At 39.7% G+C, this 20934-nt stretch overlaps 1 protein-coding gene across 1 annotated transcript; it reads right to left on the minus strand.

Annotated features, from left to right (window-relative positions):
• Nucleotides 1-104: 104 nt before the first annotated feature.
• LOC146665029 (unconventional myosin-Va-like) lies at nucleotides 105-19469 on the minus strand. The gene is made up of 40 exons (XM_085412371.1): nucleotides 19300-19469; nucleotides 18869-18979; nucleotides 18180-18351; nucleotides 15523-15667; nucleotides 15267-15420; nucleotides 14542-14685; nucleotides 14177-14258; nucleotides 13952-14059; nucleotides 13053-13159; nucleotides 12669-12934; nucleotides 12498-12579; nucleotides 12212-12352; nucleotides 11949-12074; nucleotides 11390-11473; nucleotides 11015-11140; nucleotides 10134-10231; nucleotides 9931-10017; nucleotides 9701-9809; nucleotides 9381-9592; nucleotides 9133-9289; nucleotides 7941-8180; nucleotides 7559-7807; nucleotides 6928-7021; nucleotides 6692-6834; nucleotides 6370-6483; nucleotides 5946-6080; nucleotides 5760-5816; nucleotides 5344-5571; nucleotides 4918-4985; nucleotides 4755-4829; nucleotides 4476-4674; nucleotides 4222-4315; nucleotides 3982-4125; nucleotides 3750-3904; nucleotides 3580-3669; nucleotides 3331-3481; nucleotides 2963-3245; nucleotides 1855-2029; nucleotides 1676-1756; nucleotides 105-1585 (listed from the first exon to the last, which is right to left on the minus strand). The coding sequence occupies exons 1-40, from the start codon at nucleotides 19324-19326 to the stop codon at nucleotides 1433-1435; spliced, it is 5466 nt and encodes a 1821-aa protein (XP_085268497.1). The 5' UTR covers nucleotides 19327-19469; the 3' UTR covers nucleotides 105-1432.
• Between the last annotated feature and the right edge of the window lie 1465 nt (nucleotides 19470-20934).

A 20934-nucleotide genomic window follows, 5' to 3' on the forward strand; every position in this document is an offset into this window, starting at 1 on the left:
TCTCAATACCACTGCATTCAGTCTGTAACAAATATATAAAAGCATTGAAATACAACAATTAAACATTGACAATATTTTCATAGATTGTTTGAATTATATTGACATTTAATTCTAAGAGATCTCAGTTATTGTCAACACAGTTTTTGTCACTACTTAGAAGTAAATTATCAATAAACCATCTGAAAAGTCTCATGTAGTCATAGCTTTAACTGATCACACGTGAAGGCCGGGGACTGCAGCGGTTGAAAAAGCTTTTGCATTCATTCTGAAAAAACGATCAGTCATCTTCCGGGTTTGTCTCCTCATTTTCTCGGTGCCTTGTCGCTCACCTGCTCCGGACTTTGGATGACTCCGCCCTCCCGTCTTGTGACAGCGGCTTGCCAGAGTGGGTGTGCTCGTTTTTGAACAAGGATTCTCACTCCTAAAGAAACAGGATGCTGACGTCGGCCACCTCACCATATATGAGCAGATGTAAGCACACAAACACTTAACTTCTTTAAAAACCAACTCATCACATTTAAGTCAATCCGACCCAAGACTCACAAAAGACTGAACCAGAAAGGCAAGGAAGCACATTAACACATCCCCAGTGGGCAGCAGGTTAATCATTCATAAATTTTTAGGTCATTTCATCTGTTAAACTTTTGCAAATTCACAGCACTTGTGAACAGGAGATAGCATGCTATTTAGCTGCACAGCAATGTGCAGCTACAAAGGCAATGTTGGGCCAGCACATTTAATTAAATTTTACTCCCAGTTTCTTTAATGGAGGGTGTCTACAGTTAGACACAGCTGTATACCTTATTACAAAGAGAAGTGGATGCATTACAGTGTCAAGAGAAATATTGACCATAACTAAAATACTCTTGATTGTTCTGAAAATTCAACAGAACACCAAGCTTGACATACCTCACAAGGTAGTTAAACACTGTGCAGCATTTTAACATCATCATGTTACTGATCAGCCAGCCTTTAATGTGACCGACAACATCAGTTAAATACATATACATATATGTACTTGAAGTCTCTCTTCCTTCCCCTTGCCATGATGTGCATAAATAGAATAACATTACATCAGCAGTTATAAAAATATAAAGAAATACTGGAGTGCTCCCAAATTTCTTACTAAATTAAAAAATATGAACTCCACTTTTATGAATTCATGTAATCATAAATACCATATAAGCAAGTGAATTTGTGAAACTTCCGACCCATGAACGCAAGAATGAACCAGTGTGTTTACAATACAGTCAGCAACACAAGATTTGCAACCATTAAGAGACCTATATTTTATATTCACTGTTCCAAGAGCATTTATGCTTCATACTAAAAGCAAACAGATAACATGTACACGGCCTCTCCTTGGTTTCTGGAGTCCAATAAAAGCCAACTGTGAAGATATTTTTATATGCAAGTATCAGAAGTTACAGGTCTAGATGCGAGTAAGGAAGCCCAGATTGAGGCTACTCGGGATCTGGACGGTGTCCAGAGCAACAGAGGAAGGTGTGAACGGGAGGGTGACGGTGAAGATTTTCTTGGCATCCATCATCAAAGTGGATGACTCAGCTCTGTCTTTCAAAAGGTTCTAAAATGCAAAGCAAACAAACAAAGCCAGATAAAGAAAAGTTACAAACATATTAAACATTAACATAATAGTAAAAGAGGCTTTACTCACTTTAATCGTTGTGATGAATGAAGGTGACACTCTCTCTTCAAACTCAATCACCGGTGTGTACAAGGTCAATACTTTGACAATCTGTCAACAATAAACAACAAAAAACAAAAGGCAATCAGAGCACAAGCAGGATAAACTGTCTACAGATTAACAAAGCTGAGTCTTAACTGATGGTCAACCTGCGCTGTGGTGAGGCCAGTGCACATGTTGCAGATGGCTTGGGCATCTGCTTCAGTCTTTTTCTTGATCTGTAGAAGCTGTGCAGCCTGTATGAGAGGCTCCAGAGTTTCTTTTGCACCACAGTCTGTCAGCTCTCTCTCAGCCAGCCACTCCTCCAGCTGCCATACATTGTACCTGAACCCAGAGAAACAATACAGATTAAGCTCCATACTGCCCAGGTAAGTTCTTCCATCATTCTTCTATCCAACCACAGAAATGAAAACAAATATAAAAAAACAGATATGTATTATATTACCTGAAAACTCTGCCACCTTTATGGTTTTGGCAGTGCTATTTGTTAACCTCATATTCAAGGGTAAAGGTCAATTAATATAGTCTTATGTTAGGATCAGTTGATACCCTCTTCATGTTTTCTCTCTGGTGAATGCCCAACTCAAATCAAAAAGTTGTCTCAAATGGTATTACCTTACATTTTGCTCTTTGAAATAAAGCCCCTAGATTTCTCTCCCGTCGTTCTCCCAGCTAGATCTCATTCAGTGTGCCATCAGTGACCTTGACATTAGTTTGGGTGAACCTGGCTCCCCTCAGACCCCATCTTAACCATCTCTCCTGAGTTACCATTGTGCATTTGAACTTGTTAAACCATATGAACTTTTTTCCAAATGTGTTTGCTTAAGAAGTGGTGAAATGTGTTTAAAAACCTCCTTTGTATTATATCTGGAATATTTATATTTCATGTAATGATGCAGCTATAAAATAATAGCATCTTCTTTACCTGGACAGCCAGGTAAATTATATGCAGTACGTGATCAGTCTGTGTCAAAAGGGGGAAACTTCAGATTAAAATCAAGGTCTAAACATATAAGGCTAATGTAACATAACTCAGTAAGATGGGACTGAGGTCTTGTGTTTGAAATTCATACCTGTAATTCAAATACGACAAGCAGCCGTTTATTTTATGTCTTGACTTTTGAATGCTGATTGATGATAAAGCAGAAATCTTGCCTGATATAAATAATAGACTATCATTTTTATTTTTTATTTTTTATCTTCGCTCTCTTTACCATCTCTTTTTGTTTTTCATGCCCAGTGTGTGTTTGGCTGTACCTGATCTGCAGGCCTTTACCCCAGGAGCACATGTCCTTCCGCAGCAGCAGGTGGTTGAGTGTGACCGCACAGATGATGTAAAACTGCTGCTTGACCACCTGTTTAATGAGGTCTGAGTCCATCCCATGCTGACTCATGGTGGTGTGGAAGAGGCCAAGACGCTGCAGGAGGACCTCCATTGTAACAGCCCCCTCTTCTGAGAAACTGGTGCTCCTCTTCCTCAGGCCTGTTGGTTTGGACCCTAAAACACCCTGGATTGTCTCGTTCTCCAGCATGCTCGAAACTACACATAAGACACAAATTGTAGATGACAGACTTAATAACATATGTTGTTACTTGTTAAGTATCATTAGATTACGTCTCCTCACCTATGAGGTGCTGCAGGATGTCCTCCATACATTTGATGAGTTGACGGTAAATCTGAATGGCCAGATCGCCAAAGACCTGCTGGTACTCTGATAGTTCAAAATTGGTCAAGCAGTGCTCATTCTGCTTAGCCGTGTTGTGCACCATAAACACCTGAAGTCCACAAAAGTCGTACAGATATGTAGGATTAATTAAGTTCTATCTACAGCTACATAAATAACACTGGTATACTGGCAAACTTTCAAGCTTACCTCATCACCACTGTACTGCTTCAGACAGTGCATTAACCGGCAGGTGTTAGCCAGCCAGAAAGACACCACTTCAAAGTCATTTCCTCTCCTCTGCAGAAAGATTATAAAAATTAAATCAAACTAAAAGCGTCACTTACTTTAATAATGCAGATTTAAGTTATATGCTGCACCTTGATGACCCCTTTGATGCTGCTGATGGTTGAATTTAGCAGAGTGCTAACTCTCTGATCGTCATTCACAATGTCTGCATATCGTACGCACATGAAGATGATGTAGGCAGGAAGGCCTGGAGTGAAGCTGACAGCAACGCCGCGAGGCTTCAGATCTTAGCAGATTGAACCATTTCATTACAAAAAACATCAACCACATTTTATTATTTCCTTGAACATATGTTTGTCCCACCTATGACCAGATTCTTAAGCAACCGGCTCTCGTCACCCTGCTTGTACTCCAACATGCCCTGGTACTCCTTCTCCTTGCGGGTGATGTTCACTGCTCTGCCAGGAGGACTCACCACTGAGCGTCTGGTCTCTTGCTCAGTGCTCACTAAACACAGCAATAACATGAGCAATGACAGGATTATTGCTAACATGCTCTTAAAAATAAGTGTAACTATGTACAAACTCAGTTCTTTGTGGTTACCTTCAAAATCTTCAACCTTTTTCATGTAAAGCTTAAGTTGTTTTTTCAGCTTTCTAATGGTTTTGTCTTGTTTCTCTTGCTGTTCCAGAAGTTCCTAAAATTACATAAAAATTAAATGATTACATTATTATTTTAAGGCTAATACATGGCAGAGAGGTGTTTGTTACTGAAACTGTGAAACTAAAAGTATTACTAATATTATTATTACTACCACTTTACTTTAAGGCAGAGTGATAGATGTTGGATAAACCCACCAGGTTCTCTCTGGTCAGCCGTGTAATCTCAAGCTTCAAGCTTGCTTCAATTCGGGCATCTTCAGGCAAAAGGAGGCTCTGAGCCAACATCTGCTGCTGCTGCTCCTTTTCATCCTTCAGCTTGTTCATCTCCTCTACCAGCTTCATGTACCTCTCATTGTGAACCCGTTCCTGCTCGTGCATCTGGTACTCCAGAAGCCTGCAGGATGGAGGGACAGCTTTCAATGGCCTTGAACATGAACTTGCTTTAATAAGTCCTGACTATTATTACTTCATTACCTATTTGTCTCTTTCAAGCCTTCATAAGCCAGCCACAGCTCTCCATCTTCATTCAGTGTGTGGATGTCAGTGGATCTGAGCAATTGGAGCATCACAACATGAATTCATTGCATTCAAATTTTTCAGGAACATTAATATTTCAGCAGAAACCAGGAGGTCTTACTTGTGAACATCTTGATATGAGGGGATTTCACTGAGATCCAATTTCACACCTTCTCCCAGTGCAGAGTCCTGCAGGTCAGATCAATATTATATCCCTCTAATTACTGTTCATTATACATCCATCCATCCATCCATCCATCCATTCGCTTCCGCTTATCCTTTTCAGGGTCGCGGGGGGCGCTGGAGCCTATCCCAGCTGTCATAGGGCGAGAGGCAGGGTACACCCTGGACAGTTCGCCAGTCTGTCGCAGGGCCAACACACAGGGACAGACAACCATTCGCACTCACATTCACACCTAGTGACAATTTGGATTATCCAATTAACCTATCCCCACATTATACATTTTAATGAAAATACAGTGTTTTTAAATGAATGTATTTCCATTTCTTTTAATGGGAATAACAACAGTATCATTCAATTTTTCACCTTGTGTTTAAGAGCCTCTTGGCGCACCAAATGCGACCGCAGGAGCAGCACCTCCTCTTTCCTCATCTCCAGCTCCTCTGTGGAAGAATTGAGTTGCTCCAGCAGGACTTTGTAGGGCAGAGAACCAGGGGCAGGGGGCACTAAATCACTGTTCTCATTAGTCAGAGACTTTCGCAGCTCATTTAGATCCTGCTTCAATTTCTTGTTCTCAGACTCCAGTTCTTGTCGCTGCATCGAGACATTTAGAAACAAGAAAGACAAAAAAACCAAAAAGAATCAATAAATATATTTTGTTTATAATCATCTTTCAGTATTTCAGTACAAAGAAAGGTTATTATAGACTGTGGTAATATGTTAAAACTATTTGTGGGCACTTTATTTCTGGTATGCTGAAACTGAACCACAGAGCATCACACCTTCAATGTTTCCAAGTCCAGTTCTGCTCTTCCACTTGTTCTCTGTTCCTCGACCACCTTTTATTTAGAAAAATATCAATAAATAATAATAATAAATAAAATCACCAAAACCCTTTAAGAAAAAAAAAGCAGCTATGTATATTTTGCAATTTTAAATTTTTGGAGAGAGAAAAATTGCATTCATACTTTTGCTTTTTCTTGCTGGTCTTCCTCTCGTTTATCCAGCTGCTGCCATAGTGACTGTTTCTCCTGCTCCAGCTCTTTCACTCTCCTCTGAAGCTTCAAGAGGACTGGCAGGTCCACTGCAGTCTGGGTCTCATCCTAACAAAACACAGCAAGCCCTGGTTGATCTCTTTAGAATCTAACTAAGAATGCTGCACTAATAGGATTATAACACAGACAATGCCAGAAAGAAATCTTCCCACAGATGATCTGAGGAAGGAGCATCCAGTGCCTAGAGGAAACCCACATAGATAACATGCGAACTCTACCCAGAACCGTCTTCTGAAGTGCCTCATAAAAACGTGTTACCTGTAAAATTCCTCGTAGTACATCCCACAAAATGCTTCACAGCCACCTCAAAGCTGACAGACAGGCGAGTATTTCATACCTCTGTTTGTACAGAGCTGTCTTCACCCTCAGTAGAGCCTAAGCTCTGACTAAACTCAGATGAGTTACTGCTGTAGTTGGAGTCTGTCCTCTTCAGACTAGATTTGCTTGAAGTCTAGGTGAAAATGAAAAAGACAACATGTCATACAGGGAATAAACATGACAAGCATTCCTATGTTTGCAGCACTTAGTCTTTGTCTAGTACTTATAGCTGGTTTTGGTATGCTCTGTAAGTCATTGTGACCATGTAAAAACTGGTCATGGTTTGTAAGTTATGCTTGAAATTCCTAATGTGTGTTTGAATACTAAGTATAGTTCCTCACAGTGTTGAGATCCATCTGTTCCTTCAGGTCTCTGTGCCGCTCCTCCAGATGCAGGTGTTCGCTCAGCAGACTTTGGTATCGAGAACGTTCCTCAGTCAAGTCCTGCTCCAGCTGTTTGGTGTTCTCAGCGTTGGTTTGAATCTCTGGGTCAAAACAGTTTTCTTTATGCATATTTTTTTTCTAAATGTCAGGAATTATTGATGACTAGTAAAGGCCTGACGGTAACCGTTTAGTACCTGTCAGCTGTTGCGCTTGTTCAACGATTTGCTTGTTCAGTTCATCTACGTCATTTTTCAACAAGTTGTTCTTCGTGTTAAGTTCATCTACCACCTGATTGTGAGAGTGGACATAATCATCAGATATTATTTCTGTTCATTCTTTGGAAAATGACACATTTTTAAGGTCCTCTTGCCACCAAATATATGTCATATAACAAAATAATAATAATGGATACTTTATTGATCCCCATGGGGAAATTACTTGTTTTTCTCTGCATTTGACCCATTCACTCAGTGAAGCAGTGGGCAGCCCACTAAGCAGGCGCCCGGGGAGCAGTGTGTAGGGACGGTACCTTGCTCAGGGGTACCTCAGGGTAGCCGTTAAGTGGATTCGAACCGCCGACCTTCCGATCATGGGGCGACCACTTTACCTACTGAGCTATCCCTGCCCCACTCTTTATTCAACATTTACAGTAAGGCAACTTGTTATTCTCTATAGTCTGAGGTGTTATGGAATACAATATTATCTCAATTGCATGTGACATTGTGTCATTAATCTACGATGTCACCTTTTCTTATAATTAACAGGTATGAAAGGAAGTCAGGTCAAGGTTTGAGGCAAATCTCGAAGACTGGAATAACGGCTTACCTGCTCTGTCTGCTCCTTGTAGACCTTTGTCTGCTCTTCCAGGTCTTCCTTCTCTCTGCGGGTGTTTTCCAGTTCGTGCTGGAGGAAGGAGAGCTGCTCCAGCAGTGAGGGTAGCCTCTCTGCTTTAGCTCTGGTCTCTTGCTCTGATCTACGCAGGTTTTCTATCTCACTGCTCTGTCTCTCTATATCCATAGTCTGAGCTTTCTCCGTAACACTCAGCTTCTCACTGAGTTCTCTGTTTTCCTTTTGCTGCGGGAGGGGGGGTACAAACACATGCTGTTCATGTGATATGACAACTCCCAATGAACTTTTTTTCTTGTGACAGAGTAATCAAATACGTACCTCGTACAAATCTAGACCTCCATACTCACACAATACCCACCTGCTCATTTATCTTGTGCTGCAACTGCAAAATCTTGTTCTCCATGCCAATATTGAGCTTCTTGAAGTGCTCCACAGAGCGTGCTTCTACTTTCAGCTTCTTTAGTTCCCTCTTTGCCCTCATGCGACGCACACAACTCTGCAGCAGGATAATGGCTGCCAGGATGCGCTTGTAATGCTGTCTGGCCAGCCAGCCTTTCACCCACTTCTGAATGACTATTGCCTTTTTCTCATACATCAACTGTGAAAACAAAGAAGGGCAAAAGCAAGTCCATAACGTCATATTTAAAAGTGAAGTAAAAGACTTTCACTTAAAAAAAAAATACAGTTACTTGTACATAGTGCTTATCATATATTTAAAAAAATTAAGTCTGTTAGAAGTGCATCTCTGTCTTACACGAATAATCCCAGACCATTTCAGTTTCAAACATCATTAATTACAGATTTTAACTTGAGAATCATATAGAAATAGAGCGAGCAGACATCCTTCTTTATGTGGGTCTGCACTGTGTTTTTCTTTCTCGTAATGAGAGGTTTTCAAAAGTCACTGCTGTAAGGCAGAAGCATTAAAAAAAATAATCTGGCTTTCACTGAATGGAAGTGAGGGCAGGCTTGGGTTTCCGGGGGCTAAAACCCAAGGCGGAAAACAGCTCATCATCACAAGGTCACAAGCCGCACTGAATTCAATGAAAAATACCACAATTAAAAGGAAGTTCAGCTACAACTAAAATCAGGAAACTTCTAATAACTGTCTGTGTTCTCACAAGAAACTTAAAGCTCAAAACATATACCACTTGATGGCTACAGTGATGATTACCAGCAAAAACAGCTATTAAAATAATCATTTTAAATCTTACCCAGGAAAAAAACAGAAGAATACATAAGAATAAAAAGACATAATGCATAAGAATTAAACTTTAGCTTATTTTTATGCTCACTGCATTGACTTAGTGAAGGGGTTGGGAAGACTGCCTTTAAATATAATGTATTCAGATGCTAAATACGTCTCATTTGTAACATATCCCACATTATTAGGCAAAGATGCTCTTTTTCCCATATTTAGTTTGTCGGTATATGGTCAACTTATATTGTTTATTTTTTTGTTTATTGATTAGCATTCAAATCTCTCAATGAATACAGAAGAAAAAAATAGGTAGGATATAGTAAACGTCTAAAGATCAACATGATGTTACCTTATGGTACTGCTTTCTAGCCATGTGAGCCCTCCAGAAGCACTGAACAGTGATAGCTGCAGAACGCTGCTGCTGGTAGAGTTTCCTTTTCGACCACATTCGCACATTGCGCTGAATGATAATAGCTGCTCTGGTTTGCAGCAGAAACTTGGCATAACTGACAGAAAAAAGCATTTCAGAAATACATCTAAAATATCCATAAAGTTTCTAAAATCAAACTTCTGCTCTTGTTTGGCATCCTCACTTACCAGCGTGCCTGGTGACCCCGTACATGTTTCTGAATAGTAATGGCAGACTCCCTCATCCTCAGGTACTTTTTGCGTGCCAGCCAGCAGCGAATAGTCTTCTGGATGGAGACACAAGCCATACGCAATTTGTCCGAGCGCAGCTTCTCCAAGAAAGCCACCTGGCCAGCTCTGAAGAAGATCTTGTTTTTGCCAAACTGGTATTTCCCCTGGTCCTAAAACAAAATTTAAAAAAAACAAAAAAAACAAACACACAGTCTAATATGTATTACATCACATTAAAGTGAGCCTGTGAAAGCTGATTTTATAAAACACACCCATACCTTTATAAGTTTTTCCAGGAGATTTTTGCAGGCCTGTTTTCTATCAGGAAGCAAGTCCTTTTGCTTCATGAGAACCCGATAGCGGCTAAAAAATTCCTGATAGGTCCACCTGCAATAATCAGATCATAAATTATATCTATAATTTATATAGGATTATCTATTGCAAACATGTTTTTAACAGCTTCTCGTGGCTGTTTGCTCTGTATCAGAAGTGCTTTCTGATATGCTACCTTGATGGGAAGCCTGCTGCTGAGATCCGGATAGTTTCGAGGATGCCACATGCTCGAAGCTGTTGTACAGCCCTCACAGGGTCCAATCTTTATTTAAAATAACATAAGCGCACAACCTTTAATCTGTTCTTGTCGAACATAGCTGTATGAAGAAAAAGTGGGAAACAAAAAAAAACAACAACAAAAAACAAAATCTGCCTCACGTGAACGGAGCTTTATGGTCATTTGGTTTGATGCAGCGCACGTAGTGAGGAGTTGTAGCATTCAGTGTTTCCATCAGCAAATGCAGGGACTGTCGAAACTGAATAAAAAGACAAGAATGAATTCTTCCTAAGAGAATAGAAAAATACAATAATTAACATGGTCAGTTACTATAAATTTCCACATTAGTTTTAATTCTCCCCCATCATGCAGTTTCTCTACAAGGATCCTAAACCGACTTGAACCTGAACAGCTGATACAATGTCCACAATCATGCATGCTCTCCAGGCTTTGAGAACAGGGACTTCAGAACTATCAAACATCACATTCACAACGCTTCTTTATAATTTAACAGTTATAAAGAAGGGCAAAATAAACCTTAAATATGAGGACTTTAGTGAACATGGAGTACAAATCAACAGTTAAATCAAAGCATATCGGCTTCTCTGTCTGTTCTGCACAAGCTGGTTATTACAGGTTTAACTAACACTGTGATAAATTCATCTTTACAATGGTTATGCTTACATAATGAGACACTGTATAACTTTACAGAATTCATTAGCACACAGTTACAAGAAAGACCAGCTAAAACCCTGCAATTCTGTCCAATGTCATGGCCGTCTATAGTATGAGAGTTGTATGAGTGGAAATGTCAAAGTTCCTTGGGGTAGTTGCCACTCAACTGGCTGTACATCCAACCTTTATGCTGAGAAGGCCAGAGAAGCCTGGGTTCCACCCCAGACCATATTCTTCATGCCTCCCTCACTTTAACCCTAATTTCCTGTTTGCTCGTTAATGTTCTACCAAAATATAGACTGAAAAAAAAAAGGGGGGGGGGGGGGGGGGAAACAGTCAAAGAGTTACCTGTGAGTCATTTTCTCACCTGCAGTCCAACAGTCTTCTTAGTATCCTTCTTAGCTGATCCAGCCCTTCCAATGCTGCTTGTAAGTTTGTTAGAAGAATTTGCTGCCTTCTCATCATCCTCAAATAGCTTCAGCAGCAGATCAAACTGAAACAACAGAAGTAATCAGTGAACAGCAGATGGCAGCATTTTCAATGCGGACAAGTGTGTACTTCCTTCAATAGTTATGCCTGAACAATTCAAGGGTGTGTGCCCACAAACATACGACATTTGATCTTGGCTAAGTGATGCTGAAATTTAAACCTTCTGAATACTTTTACACAAAAAAACAAAAACACCCCCTGAATATTAGCAGAAGTGAGAATATAATAAACAACAGAAAGTTTATAAATTCACCTTGCTCTTTTTCAGCACATTAATCTGTTCTTCATTGACTGTGTCCTTATTTTTCTCCAGGAAGCCCACACACTGATACTCCACCTAGGCACAAAGGACCAGGTCAGACTGTGTTCTCTCACTAAAAGAGCAAAGATCATATTCACCCAAAGCCTGAAGCAGACTGAGTGGTATGGCTTCAATAAACAGAATCATATGAATCAAACATTTGTGGGAAAGGTATGGATTTTGACTTTGCAGACAGGTACAACTTCACTGTTTTTAGTTTTGCTTAGTAAATGAGTCACACATCCGTCTGTTTCCACACTGCTTGTTCTGTTCAGGATATGGAGAGCTGGAGCTAATCCCAGCACACACTGGGAAAAAGCATGGGTTTATACCACAGAGTAGTCAGTAACCAATGAAGTCACAAGTACACACATTTGCACACACAAGCAATTCAGTTAAAGTTCATTTGAGACACCTGGAGAAAACCCACGAACACACAACAGAAAGAGATCCTGAACCCTTCAAGCTGAAGCAAGGGCACATTAGCGTAAGCCATACAATTCCTTTTCACCTTGTCAGCAAAGTGGTGGATGATGAAAGCTCTATTTGACAACCTTGGTTTTTCAAAGTGAGCATTCTGCTTCAGGAGGGTGTTGTACAGCTTCTGTGCCCATGTTTCATCAGATCCTTTGGGCATCTGTGGAAAGAGGAAGAGCTGACACATCAGTTAGTCACGGCATTACTCATAACCTCCAAGCACAGTGTGGCGGAGAGTCTGAAAAGCAGCTGGACACACTTCTGGTGGGAAGAAAATAAACAAAAACAGCATTTTACCTTACACTCCTCATCCAGAAGGTCCAGGACGCCCAGTTTGGCTTCGATGAGATTAATACAAGGCTGATTGTCATAGAAGTCAATCAGTGTCCAAGGGATTTCCTCTTTCATGTACTCCTCTTGTTCCAGTTTGAAGACATGCTGGAAAGAATGGGAGCTAAAAATGATTTACAGGTACTGTATGTTTTGACAAAAAAAACAAAACATTATAAGATAATAAGATCTGTCATTATTGTTCAAAATAAATAAATATGTAAAAACAATTTGAAGAGAAAAAGACACATACCAGGTTGAACTGTTGTTGAAGCTTTTCATTGGCATAGTTGATGCAGAACTGTTCGAAGCTGTTGATGTCAAAAGTTTCAAACCTGAGGAAAAATACAAAGTTAAATTAAAAACAAACATATCTGGTGAACTGCAGAGTATAAACAGAGAAAGCTAATGTTCAAAAACAGACCCGTAAATGTCGAGCACACCAATGAATGAGTGCTGCTTCACTGTGGATTTTAAGGCACTGTTGATACTGTCCACAATCCAGCTGAAGAGTCTGGCATAAATGTGTTTGGCTAGGGCATCTCGGCCATAGATCGCATTAATTTTGGGAACAGGCTTAACAAAGGTTTCCGTGGTTGTCTTGAGCTTCCTGTGGCATAACCAGTGGGCCATTTCTTCGCAAGGCACTCCCATCAGGTCACAGAAAACCATCAGGTGGACATCATCCTGCTGGAAATACATGAATAACATTGATCTGATAAAGACCTACACATCCTCAAAGCAACATTCATACAATTATATATTTTTTAAAAATTGTATGTTGTGTCCTGTGAAAAATAATGTTTACCTTTATGCTGCATCTGTCTGCTGACTGGTCTTTTACCTCCACATTGCTAAGATGAAGAATAGCTGACAGAATTTGGTAAATTTCCATTTGATCACTTTCCCCAATTCCTACAATCAAGACAATAAATGAGGATTTTTAATGTCACTGAGTCCAAAACCAAGACTGTACAGATGAATGACAAATGAACCCTTGACCCCTATAGTGAGGGGATCCCATGTTTCTATAAGAGGGGGGCTTTAGTTAATTGCCAGCATATAGCCCAATTTAATCTCAACTGGGCTGGACAGAAAACATGTTTACTTAATGTGAAGAAGTGCATGCATGTTCTACAATGTTTGCATTTAAGGAACCACATGAAGTTCATTTCTGTAATGTTTCACATTATTCACACTGGACCTGCAAAGCACAGAGAGTACAGTTTGTGTAACTATTTTACTGTGTATGAAGCAAACAACTTGTGGCCATCCAAAAATACTTTCTGCACAATTTAATATCATTCTTTCACAGTGTTCAGATCACTCCATCAAAATTGAAGATATCATGTTATCCAGAGGCTGAATTAGACCTACTGGCCTGCCAGTTCTAGGCCCTGGGCAACATGTTTGATGCCACTGCCTTAAAGCAAAAGTAACTCCAACTCAATACGAAGTTATTCTAAATTATCATCTTTACAAAGAAACATTTTTCCCCCAAAGGGAATTGTTCTTTCAGCAAGAAAATGGCCAGACTCGTTGGATCTCACGAGTCACTGAAAGTTTTGAAAATGAAAATAATGTGAATTAAATGTTGCATCCTTCCCACTTTGGGCTTATGTGTCAAACAAAACTCTATAACACAATCATCAAACGATCTGCTCTACATGCACATGTAAACCTTACTAAAACACAGCAAACACTCACCTAACAGTGAGAAAGACCTACGGGTATTGCACATCTCTTTGGCATCATCCACTCCATCTATGACTGGGCTCTGACCCTGGTTAGTGCAGTGGAAGTCATCTGCGCAACCTTACCTCATTAGTGAAAGAAAATACTGTATTAATACAGACAACTGTAATTGCAAAATGTTTTATTTTTATTTTTTTAAATGCCTAAAGGAAATTTATATTTTAGAGAATTGCACACCTAACCTGAAGGCTTTGAACTCTGGTAAATGTGAAGAGGCACATAGCTGGTAGAATATATGGTAGTTCCTTTCACTGTGGGCCTAAAGTTGTGAATACAGATGTAACATAGTTACCACAAAAATGTACCACAAAGAAAACTTAGTAAAATTAGGCAGAAATTCAAACTAAATGTTGCCTTAAAAATAGCTGGTGTTCTCCCAGACAAATCAAACAGTGGGTTGTTTATGGTTCATTGTTACTACACTGCGCATTAAACACTGTTACACAAACATTACAGTGCTTTAAAATAGCTCACTTTGGAGGAGAAATGCTTCATATAAAAATATTAAATATTCAAGTAAAATCCAAAGAAATGAAATTTACCTGAAACACAACTCGAGACTTTTCCAGTAAGTAGGTTCTCATGTTAGCCCCAGTTATGCAATACTTTGTGTCAAACCCAATCTCAATGTATTTTCCAAAGCGGCTGCTGTTGTCGTTCCTTGTTGTCTTGGCATTTCCAAGGGCCTACATAAAATATAAAAAGTTTCAGTTCAACAAGTTAAAATAAGATGAAGCTCTGACCATGGACAGGGAATTCTGATGTAGATGATCAGGCATGTGTTTGGCACTCAGAAGTGATAGTTGCAGGGTTTTCTGTAAAGGTCCCAGTCTGCTGTTCTGGATCCTAATCTATTTTTAATTTATTTGTCTTGCTGCAGTTGTCATGCTCAAACAATCTGTTAGTGCTTAGTGGCATAATCAAAAGCCACGTAGGCATCAGGGTAGATCAGATTCAACCCACGCAACGCTGTGTTATTTCTACTGTGACAGGAGTGTTGATCCCAACAGTGAAAGGGTATTTCTAAATTAATTGTTGCAGAGACATATAGACCACAGGCAGAGAAAGTTGCATCATGATTTACACTACAGTTGCAATTAAATGAAATGAAAGGGTAAATAAGTTTTTAAAAACAACAACAAAATTGGACACAAAACTGAAAACAATGACACATGTACAAATTTAGTGTATAACATAAATAACATCAATATACGTACAGATGTTCAGTAACTTTTAATATCTTCTATTTTTGTCCTAAGTCCTTTACCTCCATGATGGGACTGGATGCAAGAACTCGCTCCTCCACATTGGCCTCTCCAGAGGAGCTGACTGTTGCAAAGTAACGCATTGCATACTTGGCAGAGACGGTTTTGCCAGCCCCAGACTCACCACTTACTATAATGGACTGATTTCTTTCATCCCTGGATGAAAGTGTCATACAGACTGAACATTAGTAAGAGGAAATACAAAAGAATTTACTTGCTTTAAAGTTTAACATGATATGTACTTTGAAATGTCAACACCTGGCCATCTGTTTGTATGCCTCCTCTGCAACTGCAAAGATGTGGGGATCCATATCCCCCATGTTTTGTCCGCTGTAGGCATTAATGATGGCAGCGTCATAGATGGGCAGTCTCTCATACGGATTGATGGCAACCAGGACAATTCCTAATAATCAACCACAAGAAAAATGTTCACTCTAAATTACAACATCATGAATTGTCTAAAACTACTTCTTCCCATGTATTTAAACTCTACCACGGCAAACAAGCTGCAAAAGCAGACTGGTTATCAGATTGTTAAACATATTACTCAAATTTGGTAAATGAAAATATATCAAAAGCATTTACAGTGGAACCAAAACAATTTCACTTTCTTTGTATCCAGAAATACATAAATATGACAGAAATTAACAAACATGAATGAACATCCGTCTCTTAATCCGATAAAGCTGATAAAATAGTTGTTTTTTTTTGGGGGGGGGGGGGGGGGGGGGGGGACAGCTTGGGTACGACAAATGATGATAAGCCCTCCACTAGAAAGAAGTCTGTACATATATATAGTATGTGTATATACACATATGTGTATGTATTACTTAAACTTGCATTGTTTCTGACAGCCACCAGAGGGTAAGTAAAGTAAGTAAAATTTTATTTATATAGCACCTTTCAAGATAAAAATCACAAAGTGCTTCACAGAGAAGCTAAAACATAAAAACAAAACAAAAAAAATCAACCAAAAGCAAGTTTAAAAAGATGAGATTTTAGAAGAGACCACTGAGTCCACAGATCTCAAGCTCAAAGGGAGAGAGTTCCACAGTCTGGGGGCCACAGTTACAAAAGCTCTGTTGCCTTTTGTTTTCAGCCTCGTCATACCATTATGGACGAAAAAAGACTTGTGAAAGAGTCTGGGAGAAAATAATCCAGGATATGCTCACAATGACTTCTGACTGGCACGTCTTTTTTCAATGAGTATGTTGTTTCACAGTTAGAGCCACACCTTGCTCATCACATCCACACACAGACAGTGACTCTGGCAACCAGAGACCCTAGAAAGGGACGACATTCGTCATCCATAATTTGTTGCACAATGGCTATATTTGTAATTTTGTCTCTGTATACCACCACCAGGGACTTAAAACAATCAAGATCTGACTGAAGCATAAGCTTCCAGCTTTATTTCAAGGAGTTAAAAAATAAAATGGCAATAACTGTTTTAGAAATTTTATCAACTTTTATTTTCAAGCAGGGCTAGGTGAGGCCTGTACCATCAGTGTTTCAAGACAAATTGAGACGACATATTATCTGAAGTGAATTCAACGTTGAATTTGCATATTATAGCTTTTCACTGTAATTTTAAATATGAGGCTCAGAGAGATGTCAGTGCAAGTAAGAGAGGAACTCTTTAGGCTGGGGGAAAAAACTAAAAATAATGTTATGGTGTGGCCATGCATGGCTGCCAGTGGAACTGGGCCACTAGTGTTTACTGATGATGTGACTGCTGATAGCAGTAACAGGGTGAAGTGTGCAGGGCTGTACTCTCTGCTCAGATTCAGCCAAATGCACCAAAACTGATCAGACAGAGTTTAATATTGTAAATGGATAATGACCCAAAGCATATGGCAAAAGTACCTCAAGAGTTTTGTAAGGCATATTCTTGTCAATGTCTTCAATTCAGTGTCTCCAGTCAGACACCTGATCTCAACCCAAAAAGAGGATGCTTTTATTTACTGAAGACAAAACCAAATCTAGAAAGATCCACAAACAAGCACCAGGATTTTCAACCAGAAATCAAAAACAATCTCTATTGTTAAAATGACTGTTAGTTTTACAATTAACAATTAGCTCTGAAAAACGCCCCTTTGATTAAAGCTGAAAAATTGCACTTCGATCCCATCTTGATTGTTTGAAAATTTGTTATATGAAAATCCACAGGTGTTGTTGGTGTTGAGAGGCAATACTTCAAAAGAAATGTGGTTTTATCCAACTAACTATGGATCTGGAACTATATGACAGGGTGGTAAATATATTAGAGGCTTACCTAAACTCATGCAGAAAACAAAATATTCACAGAACTCAATGCAGTCCTGTAAAAATCTAAATATGCTCTTACTGATGGTATAGGCATTAACAGGGTAAAAAGCAGGTTCAGCTAATCAAATGACCTGTAGTTAACTGATCATCCACAAGTATGACCACCATAGCACCATATAAAAAACAAACAGAGCAGCACAAACACCTGTAATCAACTTTGAACCATGGTGGTGGAGGGGTGATGATTTGGGCTTGTTTGCACACACAGGATCTGGTCATCTTGGAGTCAGAGTTCACGATGAACTTCTCAGTATACCAAAATATTCTAGAGCCAATGTGTGGCCCAGGCTGCCTACAGTCAAAATAAACGTTGTTTTTCACATTATTGTAGGCAACAGGAGCACAGCAATGTCCACTGGGAACCAACCGCCAGCTACAAGGTGGTAAAATCAAGTATCCATTAGCTTTCACTTAATTCACTTATTTGAAGTATCCTGTATTATATGGTGCTGTGTTCCTTTAAAAGCGACCTGCAGCACATACATCAGCATAACGTAGTGCAGATTATGTCAGAGTGTACAGTGAGCAGAGCTCCAAAGTCTACAGTGACAGTGATAGTGCGAGTCAAAGGAAATGTCGCTCATTACCACAGTATGTGTAAATCAACCTGGAGTCGATAAAGCGCACTTTGAGGTTGTGTAGCACTGCTGGCTCATGGAGATAGCTGAGAGCTGTGAGGTCATTCTCCCCCACCAGGATATCTGGGTTTCTTAGTGGTGGCAGGTTGTTGGTACGTGGGTCTATTTTGTGCTCCACTTTCTAGAAAGACACAAAAAGGTAGCAAAACACGAAGAAGAGAAGAGAGTAAGTTGCTTCCACTTTTAGGGAATGGCATCACCAGGTGTGCCTAATGATGAAGCTAAAAAGCAGCCACTGTGCTCCCCCTGTTCATGTTCACTCACGATAAAGCTTTGGCCTCATTTTCATACCTGCTGTGCATGCCCAAACTCGACATCATAGCTGCAGGCAGCAGCATAGCTGAGGATAACTCTTTCACCACATAATTTTTCCTATTTTCCACCTATTTTGAAGGCAGCAAATGAATTTGTTGACTTCTTTAAGTGTTTTTTAAGGATTTTTGTGCGCTCATCAAACAACTCAGCTGTCTCAAATAATCCTTCAGGGCACATAGAAATTTATGAGGCTCTGTTGCCAGCATTCCTGCAGAGAAATGTGCGCATGGCTCTCAGACAGAAGATCAATGTCCATTTCAGTGCCTCTATGTGAAACTCTTGTGTGTCCCGTATGTACAGTAGTTGGTATTTAATTGTCTCACCGTGCCATCCTCCAGCTGCAGAGAGAGCGTCTGGTCGCCAGGAGTGTAGTCTTTGGTAAGCTCTGCTGATTTCCACACTTCTGCTGCATCTGGGAGCCATACACGGGCATACTGAGGGGAAACGGGTCAGAGCCATTCAACCAACCATTCACTTACAGAAACCGTACAAAAAACTACAGCATAAACATCAGTGACAGGAAAATTGAAGAATAGCAATTATGAAGCATTCACTCATATCATCAGCGCTGACACAGTCTAAAGGTCTGATTTAAAGACCTTTACTAAATGAAGAGTTCTTAAACTCTTCATTTAGTAAACTCTTCATTTAAGCAGACACTCCTATGAGAAAAACGCCATACTTGACAGTTACCTAAAAGTTAACTAACTCAGCTGGGTGAAGCTGGATACCTGATAGTCAAATTCAAACCTACCTTGGAGTAAAGTTCAGCGGCTGCCATCTCTTTAACGTCCTCAGTGAGCCTGCTCAAACGTTTTCCTACCGCGAAGAGAGGCGCCGAGCATTTTTACTGACTCCCAGAGTAGAATGCCATTAACTTTTCTCCTCTCCTCCTCCGCTCTCTGGGACTCCGAGCGCCTAGCGGAGAGTGGGATTCAACACATGCGCGTGCTCAGGCACGGTTTGCTCTCGTGCGTCTTGCGTGCCTCCCAGCGGCCAGCCTCAGCCCGCGAGGACAACGCCACACTGTAACCGCGGAACTACTAATTATAGTGGAAAATATTACTGTTTCGAAATCATTACTTGTCCACAGGGAGCATCACGGGGCACTGCGCAGAAGATCACATCTTCTTGTATTAACGAACTGTTTTTGCAGGGCAGTGGAAAATGTATTTAGACGGTTTTTTTCTGTGCCCGAGTAAGATGTGCTGTGCATAATGTGACCTTTCACTTACTTCATATCAGTCTGCTTCTTAGATATGAAGAGAACATCACATTATTAAATTACGTTAAAATATAGGAAATGTTGTTAGTCAAAACACATTTGAGTAGGGCTGCTCGATTATGGCAAAAATGATAATCACGATTATTTTCACTGAAACTGAGATCACGATTATTTGACGATATTTATTTAACCCTTTAAGACCTACCATAGAACCAAGTCCACCAGAGCTTATATTATTTTTTTTACATGCTGTAGTGCCATTTGTGGGAGCATTTCAAGTTGCTATACATCAATACAACTGTTATAGCCCATATTTTAATAATATGTATGCATTAAGTCCATAGTAATTACATAAATTGCAAAAAAGTGAAATAAACTACAAAAAAAATTGAAAATCGCTTTTGTTTTGTTTACATATATTTCTACTTGGAGAAATTTAAGAGGTTTATCCCTCAAAACTTTAAATACAATAAAGTTGCAAAAAAATAGTTTCCCACCACAGGAAATTTATTTTGAGTGTCTTCATAGTTTTATTTTGGAGATACAGCAATTTTTATATACTGCAGGAAAAACAAAAAACAATCCTATGATGCAAATTTGCAAAGAAAACAGCATGTGCATCATTTTACTGTGGAAAGTGTTACGAACAGCTGATAGGAACGGCAAAGCGTGTTTCTGGAATATTATGTTTTTGTTCCTGCAAGCGCTTTTTATGCAATTTTTGCAAAGCTATATGTGGAACGAAACCGTGACCTAGGACAAGCTGATGGCATCAGATGTAAGTACAACTCCTCCGGTTTCATATGCAAAACAAATTATTGCGCTAGCTTACACGGTTCAGATTCTACAGGGATTTAAAAATAGTTACGCAAAACGGAGCGTGCTGCTCTGACCGGCTTTAAAGGGTTAACAATGACTTTAAAAAAAATAATATAAAATAGTGTGCAACACCACTGAAGTTTTTTTTTTTTTTTTAACTCTTTTCAACCAACGGCAGTCACTCTCCAAATAACTTCTGCTTAGCTTTCCGAGCTTCCCTCGGGTCCTCTTAATCAGCGGTCTCCACCCTTTTTTGCGCCACGGACCGGTTTATGCCCGACAATATTTTCACAGACGGCCTTTAAGGTGTCGCGGATAAATGAGGGAGGGGCTAATAATCGGCTC

The sequence above is a fragment of the Rhamphochromis longiceps genome, linkage group LG7, assembly GCF_057381845.1.
Source record: "Rhamphochromis longiceps isolate RC_006_pf linkage group LG7, R_longiceps_female_GT1.1, whole genome shotgun sequence".
Classification (NCBI taxonomy): domain Eukaryota; kingdom Metazoa; phylum Chordata; class Actinopteri; order Cichliformes; family Cichlidae; genus Rhamphochromis; species Rhamphochromis longiceps.

What these genes read in the sequence shown, in the direction of transcription:
- LOC146665029 (XM_085412371.1), bottom strand. Translation starts at nt 19,326, where the DNA reads ATGGCAGCCGCTGAACTTTACTCCAAG. An exon ending in TAGGTCTTTCTCACTGTTAG is followed by an intron (nt 13,160 to 13,951) that starts GTGAGTGTTTGC and finishes TCTTGATTGTAG; the next exon opens with GAATTGGGGAAAGTGATCAA. An exon ending in GGCTTGAAAGAGACAAATAG is followed by an intron (nt 4,675 to 4,754) that starts GTAATGAAGTAA and finishes TCCATCCTGCAG; the next exon opens with GCTTCTGGAGTACCAGATGC.